Consider the following 13,013-nt stretch of genomic DNA (forward strand, 5'->3'; position numbering starts at 1 on the left):
AAACAAGCCTCTAATAATAGTACAGAAATCAAAAGTGAAATTTACTTGGAATGGTATTTCAGAAATGTATTTAAATATGTGACCCTTGACCACAAAACCAGTCTTAAGTTAATTTTTAATCCCAAAAATCATTAGGATATTGAGTAAAGATAATGTTCCATTAAGATATTTTGTGAATTTCCTACTGTAAATATATCAAAACATAATTTTTGATTAGTAATATGCTTTGCTTTATTTGGACAAATTTTAAGGTGATTTTCTCAATATTTAGATTTTTTTTGCACCCTCAGATTCAAGATTTTCAAATAGTTGTATCTCGGCCAAATATTGTCCTATCCTAACAAACCATACATGAATGGAAAGCGTATATAGGATTCTGACTGGTTTTGTGGTCCATGGTACAAACAAATTTATTTGTTTACATATTCATAATTTATGACATTTAGTTCATAAAACAAACACAAAAGGCTATAAATGCCTGGTTTGACAGATTATAATTTGTAATTAGCTGTCCGAAAGACACAACTTTTTGTTTCACCTGTATACAGAACTGGTTTGCTAGCCTCCATACCGATACGGTATGTGCACACACACAAAAAAACTTGTTTTTTCTGGTTTACATACCTTTATAAGTTCTAAAAAAGGACTATTATTTTAATGCCATTTTCATTTCATTACGTAGTACATCTGTGAGATAAAGTTCCAGTCAAGGAAAAACACATATCGAATGGTGGTTGAATCATTTATTATTTGTGTTACACAAATCAAGCAGCAAAATTATGGGGCTCGCTGGCCAGACTGCCACTCAATCTACACGACATTTGCATTCAAAACAATACTAAAACTTTCACAAATTAATTTAGTGATAATTATATTCACATATGTATATATTTAAAAAAAAAAAAAAAAAAAAATCAATTTTCACGTATAAAAAGACTAACAAGATTTAGTGCAAAGGCAGAAAAAAAAAAAAAAAACTATTGTTTTTATTTTACAATTTTCAGTACAAAAAACAGTGAGGTTAGAGATGTGTGTCTGCGATAGGAATCCGCCGCAGCTCTACGATTTGAGAGTTAGCCACACTACCTCCATCATGACTGCCGTGGACCGACTCGTTGTCACTCGCATTAAGGCCAGAACCTGTTTGAAGTTCACCAAAAAGGTCGCAGGAATTACTATGGATCTGTAATGAATTAGGTGCATTTTTGAAGAAAGGGACTTACCAGTTTTTAAGGCAAATATGAGGTCATCAAACTCTTGTGACTCCTCGTCCTGCACCAGAGTAGTGTTGATGAAGCCTCCTTCTGTGATGTAGGTCTCGTCCTGAGGACTCTGTTTGAAAACACTGCTAGGCTGACTGCTGGGCCTCAGTGAAGCTCTCTCCCAGTCTGCAGAGATCTGTAAAACAATAAAAATGATCTTTAGATGTCAGAAAAAAGCAAACAACTCCCAATTTTCAAAGCTTCACCACATTAAAATGTCTTTTGTAGTTGATCTAGTTTGTGAACTCAGTCTGAGCTGAAAGGAGCCACACAAATCAGCTATTCACCGGTGTGTCTGGCGCAGGGGGTCATTCAGAGGTTACGAGGGCTTGGGTGTCTATAGAGTTTTACCATGCTGGGTTTGAGGGGTGAGTCAGCATTCACAAGCGTTCAGACGTTTTGTAATGAATTGTGGTATAGCTGGGGATGAGCAATGTTAGCATACTAGAGTGATTTCTAAAGGATCATGTGACCCTGAAGAGTAATGATGCTGAAAATGTAACTTTGCATAAACATTTTAAAATACAATGAAACAACGGTGCATACTGTAGAAACTGCTGACTTTTGTCATGAACAGGCGGTGATATCCATCACACTAATGTTCTGACTCCATCCTGTGACATAAATCTACTCTTTCTCTCATTTTAATCATCAAAGCAAAGAACAATTAGCCCCATTAAACATAACATTGCAAAACCCTCCCTTTAATGTGCTTCCTAATTGCAATGGCTTTATTTCCTTTGGCTGGATGCTTTTTCCCAGGAGGATGGAGGGAGAGGCCACTCTAGTCCCCTATGTCCCAGGCACCTCATTGTGGTACAATAGCCCATCGACAGTCCTGTAATCAGAACAGAATGTACACCTCGTGAACTGAGCACCGCCAGGCACCCAGTCATGTCTGTTTGAAGAGCCTGAGGAGACGGCCACCCCTCCACAGCGCTGTTTCCTTTCCTCTCTCCACCAGTCACCTCCTCCCAGCCCAACACTACGTGCTGCTTTAAGCTAGGAGTCAGTGCTCTCATGAACAAAACAGGATTATTTCAGTTCTCTCAAGTCTGCACTTGAGGTCAGTGTCTCTAAAATCGCAATCTTATTGATTTGTCCACTCATAAATTGGCTTTAGCTGAATGAATAAATATATTATGAACAATTACAAGCCATTTTGGATGGATTTTTCTTCTTTATGTAAGCTTTATCCAATTTCTGGAGCTTGAACGTAACCCAAGTCTCATCTTTAGTACCCACACACTGAAAACCTGTGACACTGATGACACAAAAAGTACCAAAAATTAGGTTATCTATGTAAAAGTGCAATAAACCACTGCTAAAAGCTTTTTACTCTCATCTTTTGAGTTTTATAATAATACAACGCTCTTAAATACCAAATTAATATTTAATATTAGAGATGGGAATCTTTAGGCATCTCATGATTCTGATTTTGGCAATCATGATCACGTTCAAAAATGACTCAATTTAAGTGTTGTTTTTTTGATTAATCAATGAGTTTACCAGCATTTATGTGTTGAATTTTAGTCAATAATTTATATAATTGTACGTATGCAAGTGCTATATAATTGTACGTACACATGTGACCATGCACCACAAAACCAATCATAAGGGTCTTTTTTTAAATTGAGATTTATGCATTTGAAAGCTAAATAAACAATAATTATCTATCTGTCAAATCCTTTAAAGGAGAAGTTCACCTCCACAATGAAAATGTCCTGACAATTTACTCACCCCCATGTCATCCAAAATGTTCATGACTTTCTTTCTTCAGTTGAAAAGAAATTAAGGAAAACATTCCAGGATTTTTCTCCATATAGTGGACTTCAATGGAAACCAACAGCTTCAAAGGGCTCTACACGATCCCAGCTGAGGAATAAGGGTCTAATCTAGCGAAACGATCAGCCATTTTCTAAGATAAATACTAACTTACATAGTTTTTAACCACAAATGCTCATCTTGCACTAGCTTGACCTCAGACATTATGTAATCACACACACATTATGTAGGCAGAAGTACCGACCCAGTGTTTACAAAGCGAACATGCAAAGAAATTTAAACGCCCTTTACAAAAAAAGGTAAAACAATGATGTTGGACGATTTTAAAGTTGGAGGAGAAAATGAGTTTTTTGCTGTACCTTACCTTTTTGAACCAAAGTACACAGACGAAGAACTAACGCATTAAGACGTGCATGCACTTTGCTGAGCTAGTGCAAGACGAGAATTTGTGGTATAAAAAGTACATAATTTATTTATTTAGTTTTTAATAATGATCATAATAAGGATTATTTCGCTAGGTAAGACCCTTATTCTTCGACTGAGAACGCGCAGAGCTCTTTGAAGCAGCACTGAAACTAGTTTGGACCTTCACCACACTGGCCACCACTGAAGTCCACTATATGGAGAAAAATCCTGGAATGTTTTCCTCAAAAACCTTAAGTTCTTTCCGAATGAAGAAAGAAAGACATGAACATCTTGAACGACATGAGGGTGAGTAAATTACACACATATATATATATATTTTTTTTTTTATATGTATATATGTATGTATGTATGTTCTATGTAAGTATATATATATATATATATATATATATATTTAATCGTTTCGGCAGTAGTTTACTTTTAAATCTCACTAATAAAGTGAAGAGTCTTGAGAACAGTTCTTTATTAGAGTTGCAGACTGAAGGAAACTGAGATATTTTTTTTCTAAATATCTCCACTAAAAGCCTTTCTTGATCTTTGCCCATCTTTCCTAGGCAGCCTGTGTTCTCTCCACAGTTCTGCGTCTCCCCTCCTAACCTCCCGTACACCCTCCTTCCCGGATCTGTGAATAGTTTACATTGAGGGCTCAGAGGAATGTGAGCTTCTACACCAGGCCTCTTTATTACATAACACTTTTACAGTCCGTGTGTGCGTGAGCTGACTCGGTGAACAAACACCGGTCTGAGAGTCCTCTACCTCGGCTTGAGAATAATAAATAGGTGGTTATGCAAACACATAAATCTAAATGCTACCAATGTAATATTACAAGTACATGTGTGGTATGAAATGCTGTCAGATTCCACTGCCAAATAAAGCAAGTGCAAAAACTATTTCTAAGAAATGTTTATCAAAACCGTCAGTAACAGACGCACCTCTTCCATGGCACTGATGAGGTTCTGTGTGGACTTGCTGATTTCTCCTCCACCTACGGTAGCAGCACCAGTGCTCTGGTACATGGAATCTGGGCTGCCGTGACCGTTCATCTCTACGGTGTAGGTTGCTTTAGCTGGCCAGAAGAGCTGATTATGCATGATGAAATAGACGGAAAATACGTACAGACCCTGAAAAAGATGAATCACAAGGTAGATGCGTTCAGCACACTGCCACAGCAGACAAATAAAGTTATTTCCTCTTATTCTCTAGAGAGAGAAGTAGTGCAAGGTGTCAATATGTTCCTAGTCAACAGATTTTTTACTTAAAGCGATAGTTCACCTAAAATGAAAATTCTGTCAATAATTACTCATCCTCATGCCGTTTCAACTCGTAAGACCTTCATTCATCTTCGGATCACAAATTAAGATATTTTTGATGAAATCCGAGAGCTTTCTGACCCTGCATAGACAGCAACGCAACTGACACGTTCAAGGTCCAGAAAGGTAGTAAGGATATTGTTAAAATCAGTGGTTCAACCGTAATTGTATGAAGCAGCGAGAAAACTTTTTAAGTGCAAAGATTATAAAATATAATAGTATGAAATAAAAATTCTTTTAGGAGCAACGTATCCAGCGAAATCTTCTAAAGTGGCCATTTGTTTGACATTCCAAATGTGTTTGTGCAAACTAAACAAAAAGAACAAACATCACCAATTAATCATTTGGTCTCAAATTCCCGATTCTGCAACAGCACGACATCATTTCCCTCCCTCTGACATCACTGTCAATGAGGGTCTGGCCAACAGTGGTTTATGTTGGGCAGCAGCACCCAACCGAACATCGCTGTACACACACTTGTGCCAAATATCTCATGAACACCAGAAATGTCGTAACAAATGGGACACGTGGGTGACAGGCACAACTGCAGGTGAAGCTAAAATGAGAGGGGAAAAGTGCTGAGCTTTTGGAAATACAGAGAAATATAGAAAAAGTATCACCAGGAATAGGTTATGAGTTCTTGCATTCAATTAATGATTTAAATAGTGTGGAAAAAGACTCCTCTCCTTGCTTATATTTTCCACACTACTTAAATCATTAATAGAATAACCAATAAAACACACACACATACACAGGACTTCCTTAGAATTAAAAATTTCTCGGAAGCTGAATTGCACTGTGGCTCAGCATCAATGACGGGTAAAGTAAATAGTGGATGTAATCGTGCACAAACACACCGCTCACAAAAATAGAGTATTGATTTGAGGCCTCATTTATAGACTATAAGTGGACAGGCTGTGCTTCGCTGGGCTGCTTTATCACTGCTACCTGAAAGACACACAAATGTCCAGAGGCCAAAGCAGCATGCTCAATTACTTCTGCTTGTTACATAACTGTTCTCAGTTCAGAACAGACAGGTGTGGTTTTTACTACCTCTGATATAAGGGTAATGAGTTGACACGATACACTTTGTGAGAAATGGTGTGGAAAAACAGAAATCACAGCTTAAAAGAATTGCCTTTACAGGAATAGTCCATCTAAACGTACTCATCTGCATCTGCATTTGTTCAAACTTTCAAAAAGACATAACAGAACCGTCAAAGTGGCGCAAAAGTACCATAAAAGTAATTTATATGATCTGTACATCATATAAGTTATCCAATAACTTTAACTTGTGTGAGGGACACACTTTAATTTAAGTCATCATTCACAGATAATGGATGAAAATAAACAGAATCATCACAATTCATTAAAAAGATAAGACAAAATAAAAAAGAAGGTCATAAAGGTTTAAAACAACATGGCAGTGTGATATTATTAAGTTAACTGTCATTGTTTTGTGGTGCTGGCCCTTTAAGGTTCTTTTATGCTCTCAGAAATAAAGGTACAAAAGCTGTCACTGGGGTGGTACCTTTTCAAAAGGTACACCTTTGAATGTAATTTTTGGTACCTTGAAGGTACATACAGTTGAGTTCAAAAGTTTACATACACCTTGCAGAATCTGCAAAATGGTAATTGTTTTACCAAAATAAGAGGGATCATACAAAATGCATGTTCTTTTTTATGTAGTACTGACCTGAATAAGATATTATACATTTACATATAGTCCACAAGAGAAATAATAGTTGAATGTATAAAAAAACGACCCTGTTCAAAAGTTTACATACACTTGATTCTTAATACTGCTGTCATCTTAATAATCCACAGCTGTGTGTTGTTGTTTTTTTTGGTTTAGTTTTGTTCATGAGTCCCTTGTTTGTCCTGAACAGTTAAACTGCCTGCTGTTCTTCACAAAAATCCTCCAGGTCCCACAAATTCTTTGTTTTTTGGGGTATTTGAACACCTGTATGATTTTGAGATCCATCTTTTCACACTGAGGACAACTGAGGGACTCATATGCAACTATTACAGAAGGTTCAAACACTCACTGATGTGAAAAGATGAATCTCAAAATCATATAGTCATTTTTGGAAAGGGTTCAAATACACAAAAATGCTGAAAAACCAAAGAATTTGTGGGACCCGAATGATTTTTTTTAAAATTATTTTCTCTTGTGGACTATATGTAAATGTCTTTTATGTGAAATATCTTATTCAGGTCAGCACTAAATAAAAAACAATATCTATTTGTATCAACCTTCTTATTTTGGTAAAATAATTAACATTTTGCAGGTGTATGTAAACAAAGAGTACGTAAACTTTTGACCTCAACTGTCTAATAATACATATTAGTATCTAAAAAATAAAAAAGTATATCTTTTGAAAAGGTACCACTGCAGAAATTGCTTTTGTACCTTTTTTTCTGAGAGTGTAGGATAAGAATGGAAAAGGCTGATTCTCTCTTTTTCTCTTCTCATAGTTTCTTTACAACAAATTTTAGAAAGTAATAATAGAAGTAAAAAGTATGTTGGATTGTGAGAGAGAAAACAGCTTGTTTCTGGAAACCTGCAAACATCAGTGTAGCAATATAAACACTGCTGCTGACTACTGAAGAATGAATACACAGTGATTAAATGATTAATTAGATCTGATGTAATCATTAATCTATTACAGTGCACTGTTGGTCATCAACAACATTTCCATTCTTTGTTTTTATGAGCGCTTGGCAGGATTCCTCTTTACACACAAGCAGGTTTATGCCTTGATACTTTTCAGGTTAATATGAAGCTGTTTACAGGCTTCCCAATCAGACAGGAACTAGCACCATTTAAATGACATCACTGAAGTTTTAATTACATTGACGGCAACAGCTACTGAGAAAATAGAAGGACAAGGATGGAAAATTAGCATCACGGAAAAAACAGCACCCATGAAAACATACGCCCAGGGCTTGATTATTGAAAACAGACCGTAACATTTGCAGGAAATGAGGAGAATGTGCAGTGTAGAGTTAAAACTAAAACATCACAAGCACATAAATGATTGCTGAACAATCCTTTTGAGGATTGAAAAAAGTTCTATCAACCATCTGTATGGGCCTCCCACGTTTGTGAATATTTTCCAGAGAAAGAGGTCATGTTTTGTTGTAGGCAGTGTTGACATTTTATGTGGGCATTTAGAGTTTGACTCAAAGGGAGTCAAAACAAAACTTCGGTGCTATTTATGCTCTTTCTGGGTGAAGGGCATCATGTCCAACCCAGTCATGTTTTGGCTGTGGCAGAAACAATAACATCTTCTCTGACTTGCTATTAGTCAGTCTGTAATGTTGGACAAGCAGCACAGAAGCAGAACAAATATGCTCAACTGCGTGTTTATTTGTGTTTACACAAACTATAACAGTGAGGAAACACTGAGGACAGGAAGTAGTGATATGGATGTTTTTATCTTCTCTGCTGATGAGAAGGATTTTTGGACTTTGGTCTGTTAAAATGTTACTTGTTACTCATAGTTGGTGCAGGGAAACAGCTACAAAGGCCATCCGAATAACACGGCCATGCAAGTTTTGATGTTGCAAGACATACAGTCATGTGAAAAAGTTAGGACACTCTATTGAATTCCATGGTTTTCTGTATCAGGACATATAAAAAATGATCTGGTCCTTGGCAGATTTTAAAATTTGGAAAATAAATCCTCAGATAAACATCATCACATGACATATCACACTGTGTCATTATTTATTTAACCAAAATAAAGCCAAGATGGAAAAGCCATGTGTGACAAAGTTAGGACACTCTATAATTCAACTGCCTGTAGATCCATTTTTAGCAGCAATAAATTGAAGCATTGATTTTCTGTGTGACTTTATCAGTCTCTCACATTGTTCTGGAGGAATTTGGACCACTCTTCTTTTCAACGTTGCTCCAGTTTATTGAGTTTTGTGGGCATTTGCTTATGCACAGCTCTCACCACAGCATTTGAGTCAGGATGAGCTCTGGACTTGGACTGGGCTATTGCAACACCTTGATTCTTTTCTTTTTTGGCCCAACTTTAGATGTCGGACAGATGCCCTCGTATTTGACTCTAGAAAACTTTGATATACAGAGGAGTTCATGGTCAACTCAATGACTGTGAGGTGCCCAGGTCCTGTGGCTACAAAACAAGCCCAAAATTATCAGCCCTCCTCCAGCATGCTTGTCTTTTGGTATGAGATGTTTGTGCTGATATGCTCTTTAGGTTTTCACTAAATTTGGCGCTGTGCATTATGGCCAAACATCTAAACTTTTTTTTTATTAGATAGAAGAGGCTTTCTTCTGCCAAGCCTTCCAAACATGCCATTTTCGTCCCATATTTTTCTAATCGGATTGTCATGAACTTTATCATTTAACATGTTAACTGAGGCCTGTAGAGTCTGAGGCGTAGTTCTTGGGTTGTCTGCCATTTCACCTTTACACGGTCTGATCTGGGGGTGAATTTTCTGGGACGTCCACTCCTGGAAGGAGAGGTGTCTGTTTTAAATGTCTTCCACTTGTGAACAAACTTGGCCGTATTACTCTTCTTAGATTGATGGCAGCAACAATTGCTTCTCTAAGATGATTGCTGATGTTTTACCTCTTTGGCATCGTGTTAACACACACCTGAAGGCTCCAGACCAACAAACTGCCAAAGCTTATGCTTTTATAGAGGCGAGTGGATCAGTTAATCAAAGGTATTTGATTAGCAGTGCTTGACTGTTATTTACCCTCTTAATTCCAATGTTAACAGTAAGGGTGTACTAACTTTGTCACACATGGCTTTTCCATTTTGTCTTTATTTTTGTTCAGTAAATAATGACACGGTGCAATTTGTCATGTGTTGTTGTTCATCTGAGGTTGTATTTTTGAAATTTTAAGACCAGCCAAGGACCATTTTTTTAATGATGTCCTGATACGGAAAACAACAGGGTGTCCTAACTTTTTCACATGACTGTATGCTTGCTACATTTTACTGTGTCAATCATCTACTGTATTTATTGCACTTCTATATGGTTTGAAAAGATGAAAACTGGGTACAAAATAAGAGAGAACCAATAAAACATGGATTGCATAAATACCTGCATCTGTTCAAGGAAGAACAGTCTAGACAGCGTAAAGTTACACAGTTTATTAACCGTGAAGGTCCACCAGTCTAGACGCATTCACATTTACATTTGCTCTGCAAAATTTCATCAGTGAAATCAAGTAATTTCAATGAAATCTGTGTGGCCAGCAGTTTAGCATGAGGGCGAAAAAGTTCACCATGCTAATTGTGCTTATGTAAAGTTAACTGTAACATCATGTAACCATTTAACTTATAAAATCTTGAGTGAAAAGTTCAAACTTTCACACACGAAGTTCCCACATGACCCTGATGTTAAAGAGTTATAAAGGGAAACCTTCTTTTGCTGTTGGTTAAGTGATAACTATATCCAGCTTTATTGACTGGGGTGGACTTCACTCATGTAGTCAACAGATAAACAGACTCTCATCATCATACAATGACTCCAGAGCCCGGCCAGTATCTTTAAGATGATGTTATGCAATAGGTGCAGAGCCTTAAAAAAAAAAATCAATAGGCTACAGTATCTATCAATTTTACCTATCTAGAGCAGGAAAAAACTATATGACACATTAGCAGACTGAGCCGTTGATAGTGAGGTGATTGTGAGAGTAATACATCTGTATTCAGAGATAAGACGGCTGTTTGCAGGTCTTAAACTAAAGGTGAAGAGCCCACTGGGCCCTCAAACATGAAGATTACCTGTATCAGTCTATCTTCAGGATTAGGACTTATCTAATGCTTTTAAGCTGTGGACCATTAAGTCTAACTGAATGTGATTCTGAGGGTCAGAACTGACCACAGGTCACAACTTTATCACTTTCACATGGAGTTCAATGACAAAACACTTTAGAGATAAGATTAGATTGCACACATTGATGATTTAACAGCTTACAACTTGCTCTTTTTTGTAAAAAGCATCATCAATAATGTAATTTCCATACTAACTGAATAAATAAACTACCTTTCAAAAAGGTATTTTTAACATCTGTGCTCACCAAGGCTGCATTTTTACATTAAAAAGTAAAACCGTAATATTGTGAAATATACTAACCATTTACAATGTCTATTTTCTACTTCAATATATTTTAAAATGTAATTTATTCATGTAATAGCAGTTCTCCAGTCTTCAGTGTCACATGATCTTTCAGAAATCATTCTAAGATGCTGATTTGATGCTCAAGAAGCACTGTTTATTATTAATGTTGTAAAGGAAGGAAGAAAGAAACGGGGTTCGTACAGATACTGTAACATAAAATTCCAGGACTTTCAAGGACTTTTCAAGCACTACTTTTTTTATTTTCAAGAATTTCAATCAGAGATCTCACTTATGGTTTGAAGTATTCTACTATTTAAGAGAGAAAAAAAACAGAAAAAGAAGATGCGTGAAACCTCTAAGAAGTCCCAATCTGAATCAAATGATTCGCGATCCATGCTCCTAGGTTCCGATCTAAAGCAAAAGACTCGCGAACCTTCTCCGAAGTTCCGATCTAAATCAAGTGATTTGCGATCCATGCTCCAAAGTCCTGATCTGAATAATGAATCGCAAACCAACATTTCACATCAGGACTCAGAGCATGGATTGCGAATCCTTCGATTTGCAGAATGATTCAAGAACTCGCTCCAAAGTCCCGATCTGAAACAAATGACTCGTGATACACAAACTTCCGATCTAAATCAAATGATCTGCAATAGGCGACTTGAGTTTCCGATCTAAATCAATTGATTCACAATAAGCAGTTCCAAACTGAATTAAATGATTTGCAAATTCCGATTTAAATCAAATGATTTGCGATCCTGCTACGAAGTCCTGATCTAAATAAAATTATTCACGACACAGGATTTGAAGGCCCAATCTGAATCAAATGATTCATGATACGCGATCCAATTGGAGCGCTTCAAAACAGTGAATCATGTTTTGACGCAATGGTTTTTATATGGTTTTTAGAATCATTACAAGCAATGTTGAAATTCAAAAATAAATGGCTATTTTAATTTGATCTGGTTTTTGCTAGTGAATCGCTTGAAATGAAAAGAATCAGAGTGGTTCCAGCTTAAATGACTCACTCAATTGATTTGGTTTATCTGTTCCTCTTTTTGCATCTTCAGCCATGTTTACACAACAGTGTCAGTACTACTGCTGGTTTAGCTTGATAATTTTATGACATTAACTCGAATGGGCAAAAAAAATTATGTTTTTTTTTTGTTGTTGTTTGAAAAAATATGAGCTTAATAAAAATGTAAACACTTATTTCATAGATACATTGTCTTTCAATAATTTCGATTTCAACAATTAACCTCTTCAGGAATATCGTTATTTTCAATGGTTTTCCAGGCCTTAAATTTCAAAAAGTCAAATACAAGTACTTTAAGCACTTTAAGCACACTGTACAAAAGAAAGAAAGAAACATGCAAGCACAGAAGTGGCCTTGGCATCACAGTTTATTGATTTTTATTACATAATGTCATTAGGTATTGACTAAAACCATCTAGCTAGTATAAACTCTAGCCTAAATATATGCATGAAAGGGCATTAAAACAGAAGAGAGCTTTTTAATAAAAGCAAAAGTCATCATATTGAGAGTATGTTCTTACCAGAAAGATGTTGAAGATAACAAGGAGGATCAGCATCCACAGGTATCTGTAGGACATGTGCAACCCAGCCCAAAGACAGACCAGAGACACCAGAGCAAACAGATACAACATCATGGGCACCTCTGAAAAAAGCAAACAGAAAGAAACTGAGTTAAACGTCAATTGAGAATTAAGTTTGCATTATCGAATTTAGAAAAAAAAAAGAAATAGATACATAAATAAATGTCTCCTGAAGTGCAAAATGGCAACATTTGAAGTTAAGATATTTCTAGAAAAATCACAAGAGCTTTGCTCATCAGTTTTGCGTGCTGACTGTGCTGTTTTATCTGTGCCGCATGCATCGACGCCAGCAGCCATGGGTGCTGTTTTCAGTTACAGAGCGAGCTGGCCAGGCATGCTTCAGTTTTTCCATAGCTCAGACAAGCTTTTCACATGCAGCTAGAGCTCTTTGAACTGCTCTCGCTCTGGCACGAGAGCCGCGTGGGCACGTTTATTGACCTGGGGCAGGAGTCCAAGATGGCTGCCAGCGAAAACAAACAAACCAAAACAACAAAAGAAGGAGAATA

General features: G+C 36.7%; 1 protein-coding gene across 1 annotated transcript in view; it reads right to left on the reverse strand.

The window, feature by feature from the left end:
• Nucleotides 1-896: 896 nt before the first annotated feature.
• adgrv1 (adhesion G protein-coupled receptor V1) overlaps nt 897-13,013 on the reverse strand; it is a 175,313-nt gene continuing 163,196 nt past the window's right edge. The window contains 4 exon segments of the mRNA XM_051109062.1: nt 897-1,140; nt 1,224-1,398; nt 4,403-4,591; nt 12,448-12,569. Coding sequence (XP_050965019.1) covers nt 1,022-1,140; nt 1,224-1,398; nt 4,403-4,591; nt 12,448-12,569 — 605 coding nt within the window. The 3' untranslated portion in view covers nt 897-1,021.

The sequence above is a fragment of the Labeo rohita genome, chromosome 5 (genome assembly GCF_022985175.1).
Source record: "Labeo rohita strain BAU-BD-2019 chromosome 5, IGBB_LRoh.1.0, whole genome shotgun sequence".
Taxonomy (NCBI): Eukaryota; Metazoa; Chordata; class Actinopteri; order Cypriniformes; family Cyprinidae; genus Labeo; species Labeo rohita.